We start from the raw sequence: 18,133 nt of genomic DNA, 5'->3' as shown, positions 1-18,133 counted from the left end.
CAGACAGGGTCACTGTTACATGGCAGAACTATTACATGTCCGTTAGATGCTAAAAAACTCACGTTTTAAGGAAACACGTTGAGCCAACAGCTCCACCAGTAGAGGAGGAGAAGGATGCTGGTGCTACACCTCTGAAGCCATAATGGCTAGCCTTTAGCCAAAGCTGCCTTTCTGTGGGAAATAAAGACACGTGTTGCTGGTTTTGCAGTGGAAGAGATGTTTCCACTATTAACTCAGTATGCAGAGGAGGAGGTGAATGTGCAGTAGGTCGAAAACCCTCTGGATATTTTATTATAGGTCTGGTCTTTACTTTACAATATAAAGAACCTTGAGGCGACTGTTATTGTGATTTGGCATTATCTAAATAAAACTGAATTTCTTTTTTTTCCCATTAAGATGCAGCACTATGACGTCACCGTAACGTGATTGGTCATTTGCAGTGTGATCCGAACCAACATTATTATAATAATCTGGGACAAACACCTGCACGGGGATGTTAGATTCACCGCTCTACTACACACTGAGCGAAAGGTTTAAAAATCTTTTTTCCGTATAAATGATTTTTCTAAATGACTTCTCAATTTTTCACATAAGCCTGTTTTACAGAAATCAATACTGCACTCCATCAATTATAAATCAAAACTTTCATTTCCTCCCAGAGTTGCTTAATTTATTTTAATGAAGTGACAGCGATCACATAGATGAGCCAAAATGCAACAAGCAGAGATGTCGGCATAAGCATGCACTGCACATCAATTCCGCCCATTAGTAATGAAGATGGGACAAAAACAATCAGCTAAATGTGACAGCTGAGGAGATTGTAAAGAATGCCCATTGGCTAAAGTTCTTAAACTCTGCAGGAGCAAAGCATCAAACCTCATTATGTTAACAGTTATGGAAATCGTTACAGGAAGGTGAATGTTCCTTGCAGTGGAAGCAAGCCCAGTCTTATTGTTCAGAGAAACAATACATGATAACAAACTGTTGTTCTTTCTTGTTGTGGCATCAGGAAGAAGAGCTACGGCAGAGCGGCGAGGCCAAATATCATCACCTGAACGAAGACCTGCACGTCCTCATTGAGATCTTCGCCCCACCAGCCGAGGCGTACGCCAGGATGGGTCACGCTCTGGAGGAGATCAAGAAGTTTCTCATACCAGTATGTTCCCTTTCTACTCACACACACACACACACACACACACACACACACACACACACACACACACACACACACCTCTTCTGGCTTTTACTTTTTTCTCCTCCTGAATCTCTCTCCAGCTGCCCTTTGGCCCCAGCCAACTCATTTCAGTCTGTCCACAGTGAAGTGAGTGAATAGCAGCAGAGATGAGTCGCTCTTTCACTGTCTCTCTTTGTTTGTAACTTGTACTATAATTCTGTCAGGGTCTTCCAAGTGTGTGTGTGATTCAGTGTGTGATCCTGTGTGGGAAGTCGTGGGTATAAGAGGAATAAAAGACCACAGGAGGGAATCTCTCTGCATGGGCCAAACCCTCCTTGGCAGCAGCATACAGCATGGAGCTTATTTACTCTTCATTCATTATGAATGATGTCTCCAATACTCAGAGCACCAATGATTTACATCTCGTCATTAATTATAGGCAGTCCCGTCCCCACCGACTACCTTCTCATCTCAAAGTTGCCATAAAGTGTAGACACTGATACTGCGGACACATGACAATCATATCAGTCATTTTAAGATTAAAGCCATATTTCCATACCGTTTTAAGTTAGGGGCAAAAAGCAGCTGTGTGAAAAGATGAAGTCAAGCTGGGTCCCGAGGATTTATCAACAGGAATGATCTGAAATGTTTTGCTGCCTCAGGAACGGCGGTCACGGCAGTACTGTAAAGTATATTAATTAGATATTCCCGGGGCTGCAGCCCTGGAGATAAAGGACGTAATTTAATACAGTGTAATTGAAAGCGAGTCTATTGCCGTCTGCACGCACGCACGCATGTGTGTGTGAGTGTGAACATGATGCCTCTCTGTGTGCAGGATTACAATGATGAGATCAGACAGGCCCAGCTGCAGGAGCTCACATACCTGAACGGCGGCTCCGAGGATGCCAAGGTGCCATCAGTGAGGGGCAAGTCAGCCGCCCGTGGAAGAGGGACACCTGTTCCAGGGCCTCCCAGGTAACCTGTGCCCAAATGTGTGTGAGAGTGTGTGTGTGTTTGTGTTTATGTGCAAGATGTTGTGCATTTCAGATCATCTGGGGATTGAGTATTATTTACAGATAAAGAGCCACTGGGAAGGCTCTTTATCTATTTCTCCATAAATATAGTATCCAGTTGCATTTTATGAGTTAATGTCTCTATTTAGAATTAAAGCACATTTCGACCGTCTGTGTCTAACAACACAAGAAATATCTGGTGTTTTTGTTTAGCTTTTGCAATACAAGGTAGACAGTGGATGTTTCTTATGTCTCTTGAATCTCTGACGTGACGGCGAGCCTAGGTATTTTTTCAAATGCAGTCTGGGTTGGATTTACTGAAATCTCAGCTGTGATAGCAGTGTGAGTGTGATTACTTCTTGATTTAATTAAATAATACCTCACAGGCTAATACGGCTTTTCAGTACTGATACCAGAGTACCAGTCAGAAAGTACTCTGACATTACTCAATACTCAACATTAGACATTAGGACCATTTAAGCCTTTCACTTGCTTTCCATATCGTCAGTAATTCATAAGGATCTGCATGACACTGTACGCTGCTCAAAAGAATTAAAGGAATACTTAGAAAACCAATCAGATCTCAATGTGAAAACAAATCATGCTTGATAACTACATTGATATGGACTGGCTAATGTAGGAATGTATGGATGCCACATTATTTGATGAAAAGAGGACTTAATTTCACCGAAGTGAAAAATTATGCGATTGGTCAATTTTGCCAAAATTTCATTGTCACAACTCAAAATAGCACTCCTGGTACTGCTCCTAATGAGATGACAGGTGGTGTCCTGAGGAATAGGGCTGTGCGATATGACCAAAACCTCATATCATTTAACATTTATCGTCCCGACAACGATATATATCACAAAAGTTTTACATTTTCTGTAAATTCTGTGAATCTCGGGCAGCTCGACTTGCGTGAAGTGTTTTCAGCTGGACGTCGTGTACTTGGGGTCGAGTGTTACATAAGTTGAAATGGCCGCAGTTTTCTTTGTGAGTATTTATTACACGCCGTGCTGTGGGGAAAAGCCTGTTCTAAGGTTTATTTTTTTGGCACCTGACGGCTCTTTTTAGCGTCTTATCCATAAACAATCTCAACAGGATCTTCAGCTTTATTGTGAAAGGTTTATGTTGGGGCTGCACGATTAATCGTTAGAAAATCGCGATCTCGATTCATACTTATGTGCGATCTCATTTCCAAATGACAACGATTTTTAAAAAAAAAGAAAAAAAAAGACGACGACGATTGTACCGCATTTTGATCCGGGACGTAATCTGCATGAAAACAAGCGCTCACTCTTCCTGCTCAACAAATGACAAGGGCGGAGCCTTATACCATGTGATACAGAAGCTGTGCCGTGTGATGCTAAAATTAGCAGGGAAAAAACAACGGAGAGCACGTCAGGGATGACGAGAAAGTGACAGGAGAAAATCCGTTCCGGTCAACCACCCAAACATCAATAACGGGAACCTTATACAGCGCTTCCCTATACACGTCAAACTCCCGCAGGCACAAAGAAATTACGGAGGCTATCACTTATCAGCTGACCAAAGATATGGCTCCCATCAACACTGTGCAAAACGAGGGATTTAGGAAAATGATCAACACCCTAGACAAACGCTACACAGTGCCGTCCCGCAACTATTTTTCTATTGTTGCACTACCTGCTCTATACACGCAGCGTCGAGCAACGGTGGAGACGGAATTTCAAGCAGTAAAACATTTGGCAACGACAAAATGTGAGACATTTGTTGTTTTTATGTTTATTTATTGTTTTTATGTTCAGTCTCAACTGTTACGAAGTTGATGTGCAGTTAATAAGTGCAATAAATATTTATACTAGAAAAGAAAATCGTGAAAGAATCGTGATCTCAATTCTAAGCAAAAAAATCGTGATTTATGCAAAATCGTGCAGCCCTAGTTTATGTGGAAAATAAACAAGAGGACGGCGAAGCCACGCAATGGTTTTACCATCGTTGTTGCTAACGACAACGCATAAAAACAGTCGCTTGTCCGTCCGTAGAGTGGTTTTATTAAATATAAGAGAAAGAGAGAACTTCTACAGTGACTGATAACGATAGCGTGATATGATACGATAGACGTTTTCATATTGTTATATCGAACAGCCCTACTGAGGAATGTCCCCCAAAATCTGGACCTGAGCTCATGTTCTGTTGGATTTAGGTGAAGTGAGCTTGTGCTCAGGGTGAACCCACCCTTATTGTGAAAAGCAGATGGCACCACTTGTGGATCTGCCAATTTTGGTATTGAGCACAGGGCCCACTCGAGAACGTCAGCCCTATTTCTGATTGTTTGGTCAGATACTTGCACACCAGTGTCCTGCTGGAGGTCATTTTGTAGTTCTGACAGTGCAGAGAAGAGGAAGAACTGTGTAAAAACTCTAAAAGATACAAGAAAAATGTGTAACAACTAGAGACAGTAGTTTTAGTGGCTTGATTGTTTAAACATTAGGGGCTAAGCTAAAGGACCAACTCTTACCAAACGGTGATGTTACCAGCTATTCCACATGTTTGTGATGTTGCCCCTTGACACAGCTACAACATGCAGAGTGTAGCACCTACGCAGAGCTTTGCAGAATTAGGATAACAAAATTATTTTGTTATTAGGGCTGAACGATTATGGAAAATAATCTAATTGCGATTTTTTGCCCCAATATTGCGATTGCGATGCGATATGCGATTATTTTTTTAAGGTCTTTGTCTTCTGTATTATTAAACAAAGACAAGCAATACATCATATAGTATGGCCAATACTATATTACATTAATTTTAAACTGTTCTTTCCTGGAAGACAGACCTCTGTTATGATGACATGAGGTGATGCATGAATTGATGACTGACATTTTTATTTAACTTCTTCAATCACAACAGTATATCTGAACATACACAATAGTTTATTTTTAGCTTACAAACATCTGAGCATAAAGTGCTGACAAGGAACCCTGGTGTAAACATTAAAATGAAAGTCAGTACAATGTGCAGATTGCAGAAATATACATAAAAAAAATCAGTGGCTTTACCACACTCAGTTTTTCGACATCTGTGAACTACTAGACAGTCATTCAATTAAAAAATAATATTAAATAAATAAAACTAATAAATAAAAAATACACACATCTTACTGATCTCTGCAGTCAGTAACATTACACATAAAGTGCAAACATAATAGCAATTGTATAAACACACACACAAACACGCCTTTAAAATTTAAAGGCGTGAAATTGGACGGTCTAGCCTTCTGATTAGCTAATCAGAAGGCTAGTTCTGATTAGCGTCACCGCTGTCTCGGTGGAGTTTAATAAACTCGGCCGTCTGCTTCTTGCTATCTAAAATATAACCAGACACTGGTGTAAATTCTCGACTGTCTCATACTTCTGTTTAATAAGTTTTCTGTTTGACGTTTAGTCAGCTGTGTGAAAACCAAGGAGGAACCCACCCGGGGGATTAATAAAGTTTTATTTTATCTAATCTAATAACTTTAATCTCAGCCAAACCGATTTACTCACGAACAAACAAAACACTGAAAAAAGCCCAACAATAACATTTTTAGGTTGTCTAAGTGACTTATATATTACGTTTAACCCGAGCAGCGAAACTCCGCGGTGATCTGAAAATGATGTGCCGGGAGTTGTGCCGTTCTCGGCCGCATCAGTAACCCTCGAGGTCCCGGCTAGCTGTCGAGCTGGTGGGTAGCAGACGCCTCTGAAAACGTCGAAGCACTTTTGCAAATATGGGATATCTTGATAAACCGAGCAGATATTTGATGTTTACATAACTACTTTCTCGCCTGAAAATATGTTAAAAGTTTATTTTGTGACCCAGAAAGATTAGTATGAGTAATTTTAAAACTTAGTAGCGGCCGCCATTGCTGGAAACTGGAGTTTGGCTGGGCCGCGCTATGAATTCTGGGATATGGTAGTAATTTGGACAGCCTTCGGCACGTCGCTGTGACGTAATCGGTCTACAAATGCGGCCTCAGGAGGATGCAGCCCATGAATTGTATAATATAATCACAGAATAATCGCAGCCTTTGCGGTTAGAAAATTGCACTTGATCATGTCGCGATATTATCGCAAATGCGATATATCGTTCAGCCCTATTTGTTATCCTAATTAAAAAGCAAAAAAACAAAACACACAGGATTAAATAGGCCATTTTGAAAGCCCTGGTAAAGAGCCTAGATTGCCATTTATACTTGTTGGTGCATCTGCCAGAAAGACGTGTATCATAATGTGTCTGTACTGATCTATCGCCATTCCAACAGGACAAAGCAGCGGTATCAAACTGAGCACAACAAACCAGACAAAGACTTCATGTGTAATATGACTTGTTATTGAACAGTTTGGAAGTTGTTTCTTACTTTTTGAAAGAATGAACTGTAACAAAAAACGTTCTTCTTAAGCCAGAAAATGAGCGCTGGTATTTCTGAGTACACCATGCAGAATGGCTGCAGACCTCAGCAGGAATTAAAAGAAGAGTGAGAAACTGTAGTTGCAGCAAACCCAACGCAGTGCCGTTATCAATTGAAGTTGGCACTGTGGAACTTCGCATACAGCTGCTACTTCCTTGAATTTATACGCTTTTTTAATGTATTCTGGAAGACTAACAGGGCACAAACAAAAGAAGCAAAGCATCAAATATGAGGGAGATAAGTTTTTTTTCTTTTTGCACAAAACTGTGCTTTTTATCAACCATTGCTTTAGAGGTAGAATTTGGTATTGCGTATCCTAAATATTAAACATTTAATAAAGAGCTACATTTATTTGTCATTCCAGTCAAATAAGATAATTAAAGACAAGTGTAAAAAGACATTTCTGCATTTTGAATGTTAAAGATATGAAGGGCTAAATACATTGTAGACATTTGGCCCCCAGGATCCCTGCTGTAGACCCTTTATTCCACTCATGGTAGGTTTTGACAGCAGCACCAGCACTTAAATGCAGCAAGCATTCCTTGAACAGCCTTTTTGTAAATGCAAGAGATCAACTGGCGCATCTGTTTACGGCAAAGCCAGACAAACTCACCCACTTTAATAAAGTACAAGTCAATAATCTGTATTTTTCATCAGGCCACAGGCAAGTGCAACACAATAAGTTTGCTGCATGAACAGTTTTTACACACAAAAGCAGCACGCACTGCTGTTTATTATTTTGCTGAGACTTTTGAAGTTTGAAGCTAATAACTTGGAAGTAAGACTGACTTCTTGTTCTGTTACTTCACTCAGTAGCTCTGCTGTCAGAAAGATCAAATCAAAGGCCCTCACATTAATTACTCAATAGTGTAATGTTTAGCTAAATATTATGACACATTATATATACAACTTATATTAGCAATGTAATTCTGAAAAATAACTCATTGTAGTAATATTTTAAAATAAATGTAGTGGAGAACATTCCACGTCCCTATACACACACCGTGCATGCTGCTGCAGGTCTCCTGAGTTTATGACTATGAGCCAAATTTGGTTTGATTTGTGGCAAACTAAGCTAAGTTTGTTTGCCTGCAGGCAACAGTCATTTTAGCTCTTCCTTAATTTAATTCAGTTTCTCAAACAAAGTGGGAGTGCATGGAAGGTGAAAAGATCCCTTTCCTTGATGCTTAAGCTTTTTGAACATGTGCTGTGATGTAGAACTCATATTGCTTTTTCACTCTTGGAAGTTTTCATTACTCTTACAGTAACGAGTATGGCTGTTTTGAACTCTAGGCTGCAGTTTGATCACGAGTTACATAAATTAGATGATAACAGCCATCATCCTTGTGTTATAAAACCTGTTTATTCAAAAATACAGTATAGATGCTCCGTGGGCTGTATTTTTTAATACTTTATATTAGGGCTGCTCAATTAATCGAATTTTAATCACGATTACGATCTGGGCTTTCAACGATCATTAAAAATGACTGAGCCGATTATTAGCCCCTCCCTAATTTATCCGCGACACCTTAAAGGCCGGTCCGTGAAAATATTGTCGGGCATAAACCGGTCCGTGGCGCAAAAAAGGTTGGAGACCGCTGATTAAGAGGACCCGAGGGAAGCTCGGAAAGCTAAGCAGAAGTTATTTGGAGAGTGACTGCCGTTGGTTGAAAAGAGAGTTTAAAAAAAAAAACTTCAGTGGTGTTGCACACTATTTTATATTATTTTTTAAAGTCATTGTTAACCCTTTAAAGCCGGTCAGAGCAGCACGCTCCGTTTTGCGTAACTATTTTTAAATCCCTGTAGAACCTGAACCGTGTAAGCTAGCGCAATAATTTGTTTTGCATATGAAACCGGAGGAGTTGTACTTACATCTGATGCCATCAGCTTGTCCTCGGTCACGGTTTCCTTCCACATATAGCTTTGCAAAAATTGCATAAAAAGCGCTTGCAGGAACAAAAACATAATATTCCAGAAACACGCTTTGCCGATCCATCAGCTGTTCGTAACACTTCCCACAGTGAAATGATGCACATGCTGTTTTCTTTGCAAATTTGCATCATAGGATTGTTTTTTGTTTTTCCTGCAGTATATAAAAATTGGTGTATCTCCAAAATAAAACTATGAAGACACTCAAAATAAATTTCCTGTTGTTGTAAACTATTTTTTGCAACTTTATTGTATTTAAAGTTTTGAGGGATAAACCTCTTAAATTTCTCCAAGTAGAAATATATGTAAACAAAACAAAAGCGATTTTCAATTTTTTTTGTAGTTTATTGCACTTTTTTGCAATTTATGTAATTACTATGGACTTAATGCATACATATTATTAAAATATGGGCTATAACAGTTGTATTGATGTATAGCAACTTGAAATGCTCCCACAAATGGCACTACAGCATGTAAAAAAAAAAAAATATAAGCTCTGGTGGACTTGGTTCTATAGTAGGTCTTAAAGGGTTAAATAAATATCGTCAAATAATCGTGATCTCAATTTCAGTGAAAATAATCGTGATTATCATTTTTGCCATAATCGAGCAGCCCTACTTTATATTAACAAATGTTATCATTTTACAGTTTACACAGCTAGTTATAGTTATACAGATGTTAGTCTAAAAAGTCATGACTGTTGACTTGTGAAATCTAAACTTTTAAACTTTACTTAGTGATCCTCCATCAAGCTGTTCTTCTGAGATTGATTTGGCCTTATGTGCATTATGAGCATCTAGATTGTACTGGGTTGTTTTTTTTTTTTTGCAGTGATAGACAACAATATGATTGTAGGGTTTTAACGTTAAACAACCCTTTTCAGGATGGCAATATGGAAATGAAATGCAGATATGCAAACACAGATACGTTTTAAAATACACCAAGCCAAGATGAGATGCAACAAAGCACAAAGGTGATGCCAATCCATCATTTAACAAAAAAATACAATCTTGAACCACATCTGTTCATATTTTGCCTTCCCCCTGGTTGCAGTTTCTGAAACTATTTGCAATTTACTTACAAAATATATGAAATCTTACAATATTCAACAATAAATAATTTAAGAATCATAAGAAAACTGAAAAGTAAGAAAAGTATTTCAACATAACTATCTCTTCCTCTTCCCTTAGTGGCACAGTGTAGTGAGCTCAGCTCTTATCAGCCCCTTTAGATCACAAGGTGGTTGCTAAAGTTGCCTCGTGTCTTGCGAATAATTCCCATCTAATTCATAAAGGCAGACAGATGCATGTTGCAGTCTGGCTGAAATCAGATTGGAAATAGTTACTGTGAATTTCTATTTAATCTGAATTTCTGTGTCTGTAGATGGAACAGACAGAAACAGATTTCACTGGTTTATCACAGTTTAGTGACATAATACCACCAGCACAATTCATGTAATCGTCAACTTGACCCCATTCGATAGCAGACTGACTTATTGCCTGTCTTATTGCCTTTTTATCAGCATCTGCAGGCCCCACAGTAGTTTTACCCCCTGGGGCTTCCGTGACTGAGAATAAGGGACTAACTAAAAGTGATGTTAATGTTTTTTCATTCTGAGCTACATTCTGTTCCACACTCTAATCCCGTCGGTGGCAGCGCCACATACTCACATTTCACATTAGTACAGGGTCCCACAGTGAACAGCCAATAGAAAGGAGTTAGCAGGAGTGAACAATTAAATTCATTTACTAAACCAAACTACTTCCTATACCACAATCATTATTAGATCAGGTATATTTAAATTAACATTTACTTAAATATTATTTAGCAGAAAACCTTCAGAAAGTATGAATTGTGCAGAATAATAATTCATAATATTATTGCTTCATGTCAGTGTAGTATGAAAATGTTATATTTACATTTAACACCATTATTTCTTAATTTAACTGTACTCCCCTGGTCATGTGAAAAAGCACACAGAAATAGCCCATGATTGAGGCGAGTGTGTATACCACCTTTTGGCTAAGCTAACAACGTACATTTTGTGAATAGCAGTGTTTGTTTGTTCCATGTTAAAAGGTCATGTTTTACCCGAAACTGCTATTCATGTGTGATGAAATAGGTCAGGCCGGTGAGCAAGCACCTCTAATTGGAAAACAACAATGATAGTAAATAGTGTCTAGCAGAGTGCAGTGATGCAATGTCTGGTGTCCATAAACATTAGCAAAGCAAAGCCTCATTTGCATAAAATCCTTTAAATGCAAATGATCTCCAGTTGATGCTTGCTTCTGTACCATCTCTGTGAACCCACGCTAATTCCAGCTCCTTGGAGACCTCACAAGACTACAAATGAAAATACTCACGGCCATTAGGAGACTTTAACGCTCTTTGCTCGACGCTCGCTTTAAAAAAAGAAAGAGAAAGCAGTCGTGTTGTTTGCTCTTTGTGTTTAGAAAAGAAAACACACTTCTTTTATCAGATTTTGAGATAAACAAGGTCACGAAGAAAGGGCGTTTGTGTTGCTCAGAGTCAGAATATAATTGGCTGTGTTTTAAATTACACTGTAATTAGCATTTACCATGCTTAATTTGTGCGTGATAAGACAGGAGTCCCACAGGCTCCTACAGTGGAAGTAGCATGCAGTTTCTTCCATATTTGCACGCTTTTTTGATGCCGTTCTAATAGAGACTTTGTAATTGATGTTGTCAGGGCTCTGTGTGCGGGCAGGTGGAGATGTGGATCCAAGTGCAGGACTCTCAGACGGAAATATAACTGAAAACCACAGCTTTATTGCTGGCACCAACAAAACAGAAACCAAACATGAAAACACTAACTGGAACACACAGGCAGGATCTGCGGGTACGACGCGACACTGAGCACAGGAAAACACAGGGCTAATATACACAGGGTGGTAATCAGCGAATGGGCAACAGGAGGGAGACACAGCTGGGAGAGATCAGGGTTAACGAGACGGGGGGAACCAAGCTGCACACACTAACATAAGACAAAGACTTTCACAATAAAACAGGACACATGAATTCAGAGGTGGAAAGAGTACTCAAAATTTGTACTCAAGTACAAGTACTGTTACACTGGTTAAATTGTACTCAATTACAAGTAAAAGTACTGGTGTTAAAAAAATACTTGAGTAAAAGTACAAAGTACTGTTCTCAAAAACTACTCAGAGTATTAATTACTTTTTAACAGACTGATGTTTTATTCTGTTGTCAATAGCAGGCATTCAACTCGATTCACCAGTATAAATATTTATGTTCAAAGCACATTTTTCAGATGAACAAGGTATAGAAAGGTAACTTGTTTTGTAAATAAATGTAGATATAAAAGGAGGAATTTTGTTTGTTAAAACAATGACAAAAATGTTTCTGAACATGCGTAGAACCATTTAAACTTTTCCCCATACACTGAACAACAGGCAGGTAAGTGTCTTAAAGTCTTAGCATTTCTTTCACACTTTACTTTCTGAACCTTTTGTTCAGTTTCAGCAAGAGCTGGTTTTCTAAATTAACAGAGGCAATCCGACTTCGTTTGGCAGTGAAGAGTAGACCAGCACAGCTAAAAAGTCGTTCACACGCAGCAGAAGTAGGCAGAGCTGTGTTCAGTTTAAGAGAGAGGTTTTTGATGGCTGAGAAGGAGTGCAGCAGCTCCATGGTGTCTGTGGCACAAGCAAGATAACCATCAAGCTCAACTGCACTTTGCAGCCTTCTGGAGATTGGTCTGGAGAAGAATTCATCTTCATCAGATGACTCTCTTTGCTGATCCTCACTCTCATGCTCTGTCGTTTCAAGATGTTGTCTGATGTATGTCAAGGCTGTAATTGCAAGTAGATAACACAATTTTGTTATTTAAATTTCAGTGATTATTCCTGAACACAAATTTAAAATCGGCAAATTCTCAAAAAGGATTGTTTAGTATTCAGGACAGACCATCAATAACTTACAATGTATTAGGTGAAATACTCACTTAAGCATGTGTTCAAATGTAAAAATACACAAAAATGGGATCACATGAATCCTTACCAGCCTCTGTTACATCTGCTCTGTCAGTCCAGGAAGTCTTGAACTTGGGTAAGAGGACTGCAGCTGCAGCCAACTCTGGATCCTCCATCATCGCTCCAAAACGCTTTTGAAGGCCATTTTGCAGGGCTCTGATGAGTGGCACGCATGTCTTGCTTGATGTCTCCAGCCTGCTAAGTTTGGACAGTAGTTGTTGGATTACTGGCAGGAGCCATCCCATAAAGGAAGTGGACTCAGACTGAAGGATGTTTGAAGCTTTCACCAGTGGCTTCATGGTGGTACAGTACTCCCTTAGGAATGCAACTTCTGCAGGACTCAACCTGTAAGACACAACAACAAAACCCACCATGACTATAATAGGGATCTTCTGATTTAATATTAAGAGTCTGCTCACGTTTTTAACCATCCATTAAGGAAAATTCACAAAATTTGAAACCATATTGGTAGGTGTCCAATTTTACTCACATTTTCACCTTGAACTCCTCACAAATGCTCCTGATGGCATCTTCCCCCTTCTCATCAATGATGCGTATTATCCTTTCAATGGCAAGGTAGGTTGAATTCCATCGTGTTGCATTGGGACGAATGATCTGTAGCTCACACTTGTCCTCTACCACTTCATTAGCCAAATGAGATCGGCCAGTTTTGTTCCAAATGGCCTGGCATTTTGCAAAGGTTGCACGGGAGAGCCTCTTGTAGGTTTCATTCATGCTCTCTGCTAGGGCAGCATCAGTTGTTGCCACAAGGTTTAGCAGGTGACATGCACATCGCTGATGAGGCGGAAGTTGATACTCCAAACCAGAGTCTTCATCAAGAATTGCACTTGCCTCATGGTAGTCAATATGGTCAGTCAGGTCAAGAGTTTCTGGGTCTGCTTCATCTTCAGCTTCATCTGCATCATTTTGTGCCCCAAACATGTGGAAGGCCTTGACAAAGTTGGATCCACTATCAGTTGTGGTTCTTACAACTTTGCCTCTAATCTTGTATTGGCAATGGATATCATCAAGCGCACCAGCAAGCATGTCAAATGTGTGAGACCCTCTCAATCTTTTGCATGCTAGTGCTGCAGATCTTCTTTCCAGGGACGCTTCCTCTATCCAATGGCATGTGACTCCAAGGTAACTTTTCTGATGAGCTGACCAACAATCAGTAGTGGTAGCAACAAATTTGACTTTATCCAATGCTGCAACCAAAGTCATCTTCATGTGATCAGCAGCTTCACAGATTCTGGCACGGACAGTGGGTCTGGAGATGACTTTGGCTTGAGGTTGTAATGTGGTAACCAATTCTTTGAAAGATGGCTGTTCTACCACTGCAAATGGCTGTAGACCCTCACATATGAAATTGATGACAAGCTTGTCAACAGTTGCTTGTGGAACATGTTTGTTTGCAGCTCTCAACATCAGGTCTGGTAACTTGGCTTGTGTATTTGCTGAGAGCTTGTTTGGTGTGGCTGTGGTCTTTCGCTGTCGAGATGTTGATGCCACAGTGATATTGTACTGCTCAGTCTTCGATGGATGTTTCCTCTGTAGAGATAAATATTATCATACGTCAGGTTCATACATTACTTCATAACATCACTGTGATTAACACTAAAAGAAAACACATTTTTAAAACGTTATTCAACTAGACTTGAGCTAATCTTTGATTGTTGAGCATAGTATAAAAGAGTGGTGAATTGGTCAAATTTTGCAGATATATTGCTGTATTTATTCACAAGTGTAAACCAATTTTGAACGATCATTGCAAAAAACATGAATTTCTGTATACATTCCAAGTTCTGTAATATGTATACTATCTGTAAAAAGAGTATCGACCAATGTATCAGTATCTAAATTTTTAACTCCTTTTTATCAGTATCACCCTAAAGTTTTCAGTATTAGTCAGGTCCTAAAAATACTAAGAGAGCAAAATATGTGTATCTAGCAAATCTAATTTAAGAAAAGGGATCACATACACAAAAATGCTCCCCATACAGCTAACAAATAAAACCAATCCACATTATGTTCTTTAAAAAAATATATCATATTGGGAAACATATAACCCTACTGATTAAGAGCCATGTCACTATGATAGACCTATATCAGGCCAATGATACTGATCAACTGATCCATCAATCGGGCTCTGGTACATGTCAGCTGAGAGCTGGAAGATTAATTTGAGATGCAGCTCAGCACTGTGTTCAAGTTTGTTTGTTTTTTTGTTTGTTTGTTTTTTTATATAGGCCAGCTGATTGTAGGCCTGTGAGTTTTAAATGACTACAAGTTTAATTTATTGTAATGACGGTGGTTATCCAAATAATAAGCTAAAACATTCCTACGAATTGTAGCTCAATTATGCATGCACACACGCACATTAGCTAGCTCCGTCTTATTTTAATATCAGGCTAACCAATGGCGGTGACAATATCTTAGCCAAACTAGTAACCTTAACACACATGAAAAATAAGAAAGCAATATCATACACGTATAGTTGTAAAACCTCTTACCTCAATGTGTTTTTTTAGATTAGATGCTGAAGTCTTGTAAGCTGAAATGACTGTAGAGGTCAAACAAAGTTTGCACTGCATCTGGACGCTGTCTCCTTTTCTTCCTCTGTACACGAAAAATTCCTCCAGGTATAGCCACGGGCACGCGTCCTCCGTCTTTTCTACGTCGTTTTCATGGTTGACAGTGTTGTCCTCTGTCTCCATTTTGGCTTCTTTGTCTCCAAATCTTTCGTCTATAAAGTAGTTTATACTCCACCATTTAGCACCTCCAGACACCTGTGCCTGCTGCTGCAGCGGAGTTTATTCTTTGCTTACGTCTTAAATTGGCGGGGTTTCGATTGCACGGCCTTATTGGCTGCAAAAATGCAGACGAAAGGTTTGAATATTAATTCAAATTGTGGGCGTACTCAGTAGTGACTTTTGATTTTATAAGTAGCGAAGTAGATTACATGGTGTAAGTTGTACTCAAGTATGAGTAAAATTACACACTTGAAAAATTACTCGTAAAAGTACAAGTACCCAAAAAATGTACTTAATTACAGTAACGTGAGTATTTGTAATTCGTTACTTCCACCCCTGCATGAATTACTAAACAAGCATGCAGACTTTACACTGAGAGACAGACAGAGACTGACACATGGAACCTGAACTAAACTAAACGTGAGATACAACTGAGAACAAATCCTTAAGCACGGATAAACAGAAACAAGAAATAATCATCATCACTACGAGAACAAGAAAACAATCCATGAAGCAGAATTAAACCGAAATATAATAAACTCAAAATACTGGGTCCAACGGACCCAGAACCGTGACAGATGTTCCTTTTTACACTAACTTTGACTGGAGCTGTTGCTGGAATAGAAGGATCCAGCACTTAAAGGGGAATCGTTTTTTTTTTTAAGTATTTAAACTTAATGACGGTCAAATTGCAATCAAGTAAACATTCCCTACTATCCTGGTTAGTCTTTTTTCACTCTCTCTGTCTTCCTGCCCCAAATCTGTGATGTTTCACCAGGAAAAAAAAAGAAAAGATGGGAAGAAGGAGCTGAAATGGAAAGCATAGAAAGAAAATGACCCCTGGCGGTTTTCTGCTGCTGCTCCATATCAGTTAACTGCTTTTAAAAAGAAAGCTCATTCGATGTAAAAAGCGCGTGCAACATTTTTACCAAACCACAAGGTCAGACCGCCTTTGATTTCCAGCAGAGCAGCTTGAATTTGCTTCCGTCTTGATTTCAGTGCGAGTTAGGCTCTGTGTTCCAGATGTCATCAGAATCGCTCACTCGTTTGCTGCAGAGCCGCGTGTGATGGGCATGCTTGGCTACTAAAATATTAAAGGCAGAAGTCGGGTGTTGGCAGTTCTAAATATCAAAAGAAACCATGTCTAAGAAATAGATTTTAAAGAAATGTTCAGTTTTTGCAGAATTTTAACCAGTGCTTTTCTCTCCAGGCTGACAAGTTAGAAAATCAACAAACAGAGTAGAATACATTTATTATAAAACAGGCAGAAGTACTTTTTTTTTTCTTTATCTACATTTGCCGTAATAGACAAGAAAGCAATTCAGCCACAAGACATGCTGTGTTTTGAGTAATGGACATGACTCACTTCTTCTCGACTGGAAGAACTTGCCCTCCACCCTCGCTGTTCCTCTCTCTCCACCTACACACATAACCTGCCTGCCGAATGTATCAAATTCATTGCTACGGTTGCAGTCAAGTCATTCTGGCCGATGTAGGAAATAACTAACTGGAATGGAAGTAGATGAGGCAGCTTCACTGCAAACATGATATATTACAGCACATCGTCGTGAAGACATGGAATGCAATGGACATCTGAGATAGATGAAATACTGTGAAGTGATATGCATTTAACAGTATCGTTTACTGCCTTAAAAATGATATGAATATGTTGTGTTGTGCATCTGATCCATCTCAGCTAGACGCACATTTCCATTCCTCCCTCCAGTAATCTACAGAATTTATTACAGTCGCCTCCAAAAAAGCTAATAAGATATAAAACATGCATTAGCTCTTTCATCTAAACCTGGGCGGATGTTTGTGTCTCGTGTCAGGAGTCGCGGAGGAGTTCCTCCACTGCACGCAGCACTGCCTCGAGGAGCCGCACCCAGAGGAGCCCCGCCCAGCCGGGTTCCGTCCTCCAGAGGGCGAGGGGTGCAGAGAGCCAGAGGGGCCCCCCCGGCCACCGGGTACAGACCAGTTCCTCCCATAGTCCAGGACTCATACGGCGAATATGTGAGTATTTCCAATATAATGCGAGAACACAGCAGTGAGCGCACGTGTGCAAAAATATGTTTGCGTGTTGCAGTTTGTGTCCATGTGTGTGAAATTGAAGTTTAATAAATTTTTAACATAGTGTAGGGCTGAGTGCCATATCAACTGCTACTCGTTTTTAAAATAAGAATGAGAGAGTTTTATTGAAATATTTCAGATTTGGATTGACTTTTATGTTATATTAAAAATATAGATTCAGTTAAATTTACGTCTTACTCTTTCCATGAGGCAATCTCTGGGGATTAAAAATCAAGCCACTGGAGAAATTGTTATTCCTCTGATGCCCACTTGAGGCTGGCACGTCACCCTCCAAATATGGTCACTGCTGGGTCTTCAAACCCAGCAGTCTCCAACCCCCGGGCCACGGACCGGTACCAGTCCATGAGTCGTTTGGTACTGGGCTGCGTGAGTTGAGGCTCGGGTGTGAAATTTATGGTTTTCAGGGTTTTTATCGTTAACTCGGTTTCCCTGGGTCTTTTCATGTGTTGTAGTCGTGTGTCTTATTTTGAACGAAATATTTACACGTTAGCAACCACAGAGCATCAAGGGGCAGAGAGGAGGAGGTTAGTCTCAATGTTGTTGGTGCATCTCAGGACGACGCTGCTAATAAAGTTACACAATTACACAGTGAATTTGTGTTTATTATTATATTTACAAAATACCACAGTTTTTGTCTCGGTCGTATCATTTTATTTAGTTGTATTTATAAAAGGTTGGGGACTGCTGTTCAAACCAACACGGCAGCAGCAAAAAACGCAAACAATGAGT

General features: G+C 39.5%; 2 protein-coding genes across 2 annotated transcripts in view; one reads left to right on the top strand and one right to left on the bottom strand.

Annotated features, from left to right (window-relative positions):
- The window catches only part of khdrbs3 (KH domain containing, RNA binding, signal transduction associated 3), a 169,061-nt gene that overhangs the window by 108,692 nt on the left and 42,236 nt on the right, over positions 1-18,133 (top strand). The window contains exons 4-6 of the mRNA XM_085261278.1: positions 1,010-1,156; positions 2,010-2,149; positions 17,146-17,326. Coding sequence (XP_085117404.1) covers positions 1,010-1,156; positions 2,010-2,149; positions 17,146-17,326 — 468 coding nt within the window. The remainder of the gene's footprint in view (positions 1-1,009; positions 1,157-2,009; positions 2,150-17,145; positions 17,327-18,133) is intronic.
- LOC146549698 (E3 SUMO-protein ligase ZBED1-like) lies at positions 11,638-15,383 on the bottom strand. Its single transcript, XM_085262221.1, has 4 exons — positions 15,074-15,383; positions 13,051-14,111; positions 12,589-12,905; positions 11,638-12,380 (listed from the first exon to the last, which is right to left on the bottom strand). The coding sequence occupies exons 1-4, from the start codon at positions 15,275-15,277 to the stop codon at positions 12,025-12,027; spliced, it is 1,938 nt and encodes a 645-aa protein (XP_085118347.1). The 5' UTR covers positions 15,278-15,383; the 3' UTR covers positions 11,638-12,024.

This window comes from Mchenga conophoros, linkage group LG22, assembly GCF_057382185.1.
Source record: "Mchenga conophoros isolate Kocher_MC1m ecotype Shallow Benthic linkage group LG22, M_conophoros_male_GT1.1, whole genome shotgun sequence".
Classification (NCBI taxonomy): Eukaryota; Metazoa; Chordata; class Actinopteri; order Cichliformes; family Cichlidae; genus Mchenga; species Mchenga conophoros.
Note: the sequence above shows the minus strand (reverse complement) of the source record. Positions and strands in the feature narration are given on the sequence as shown.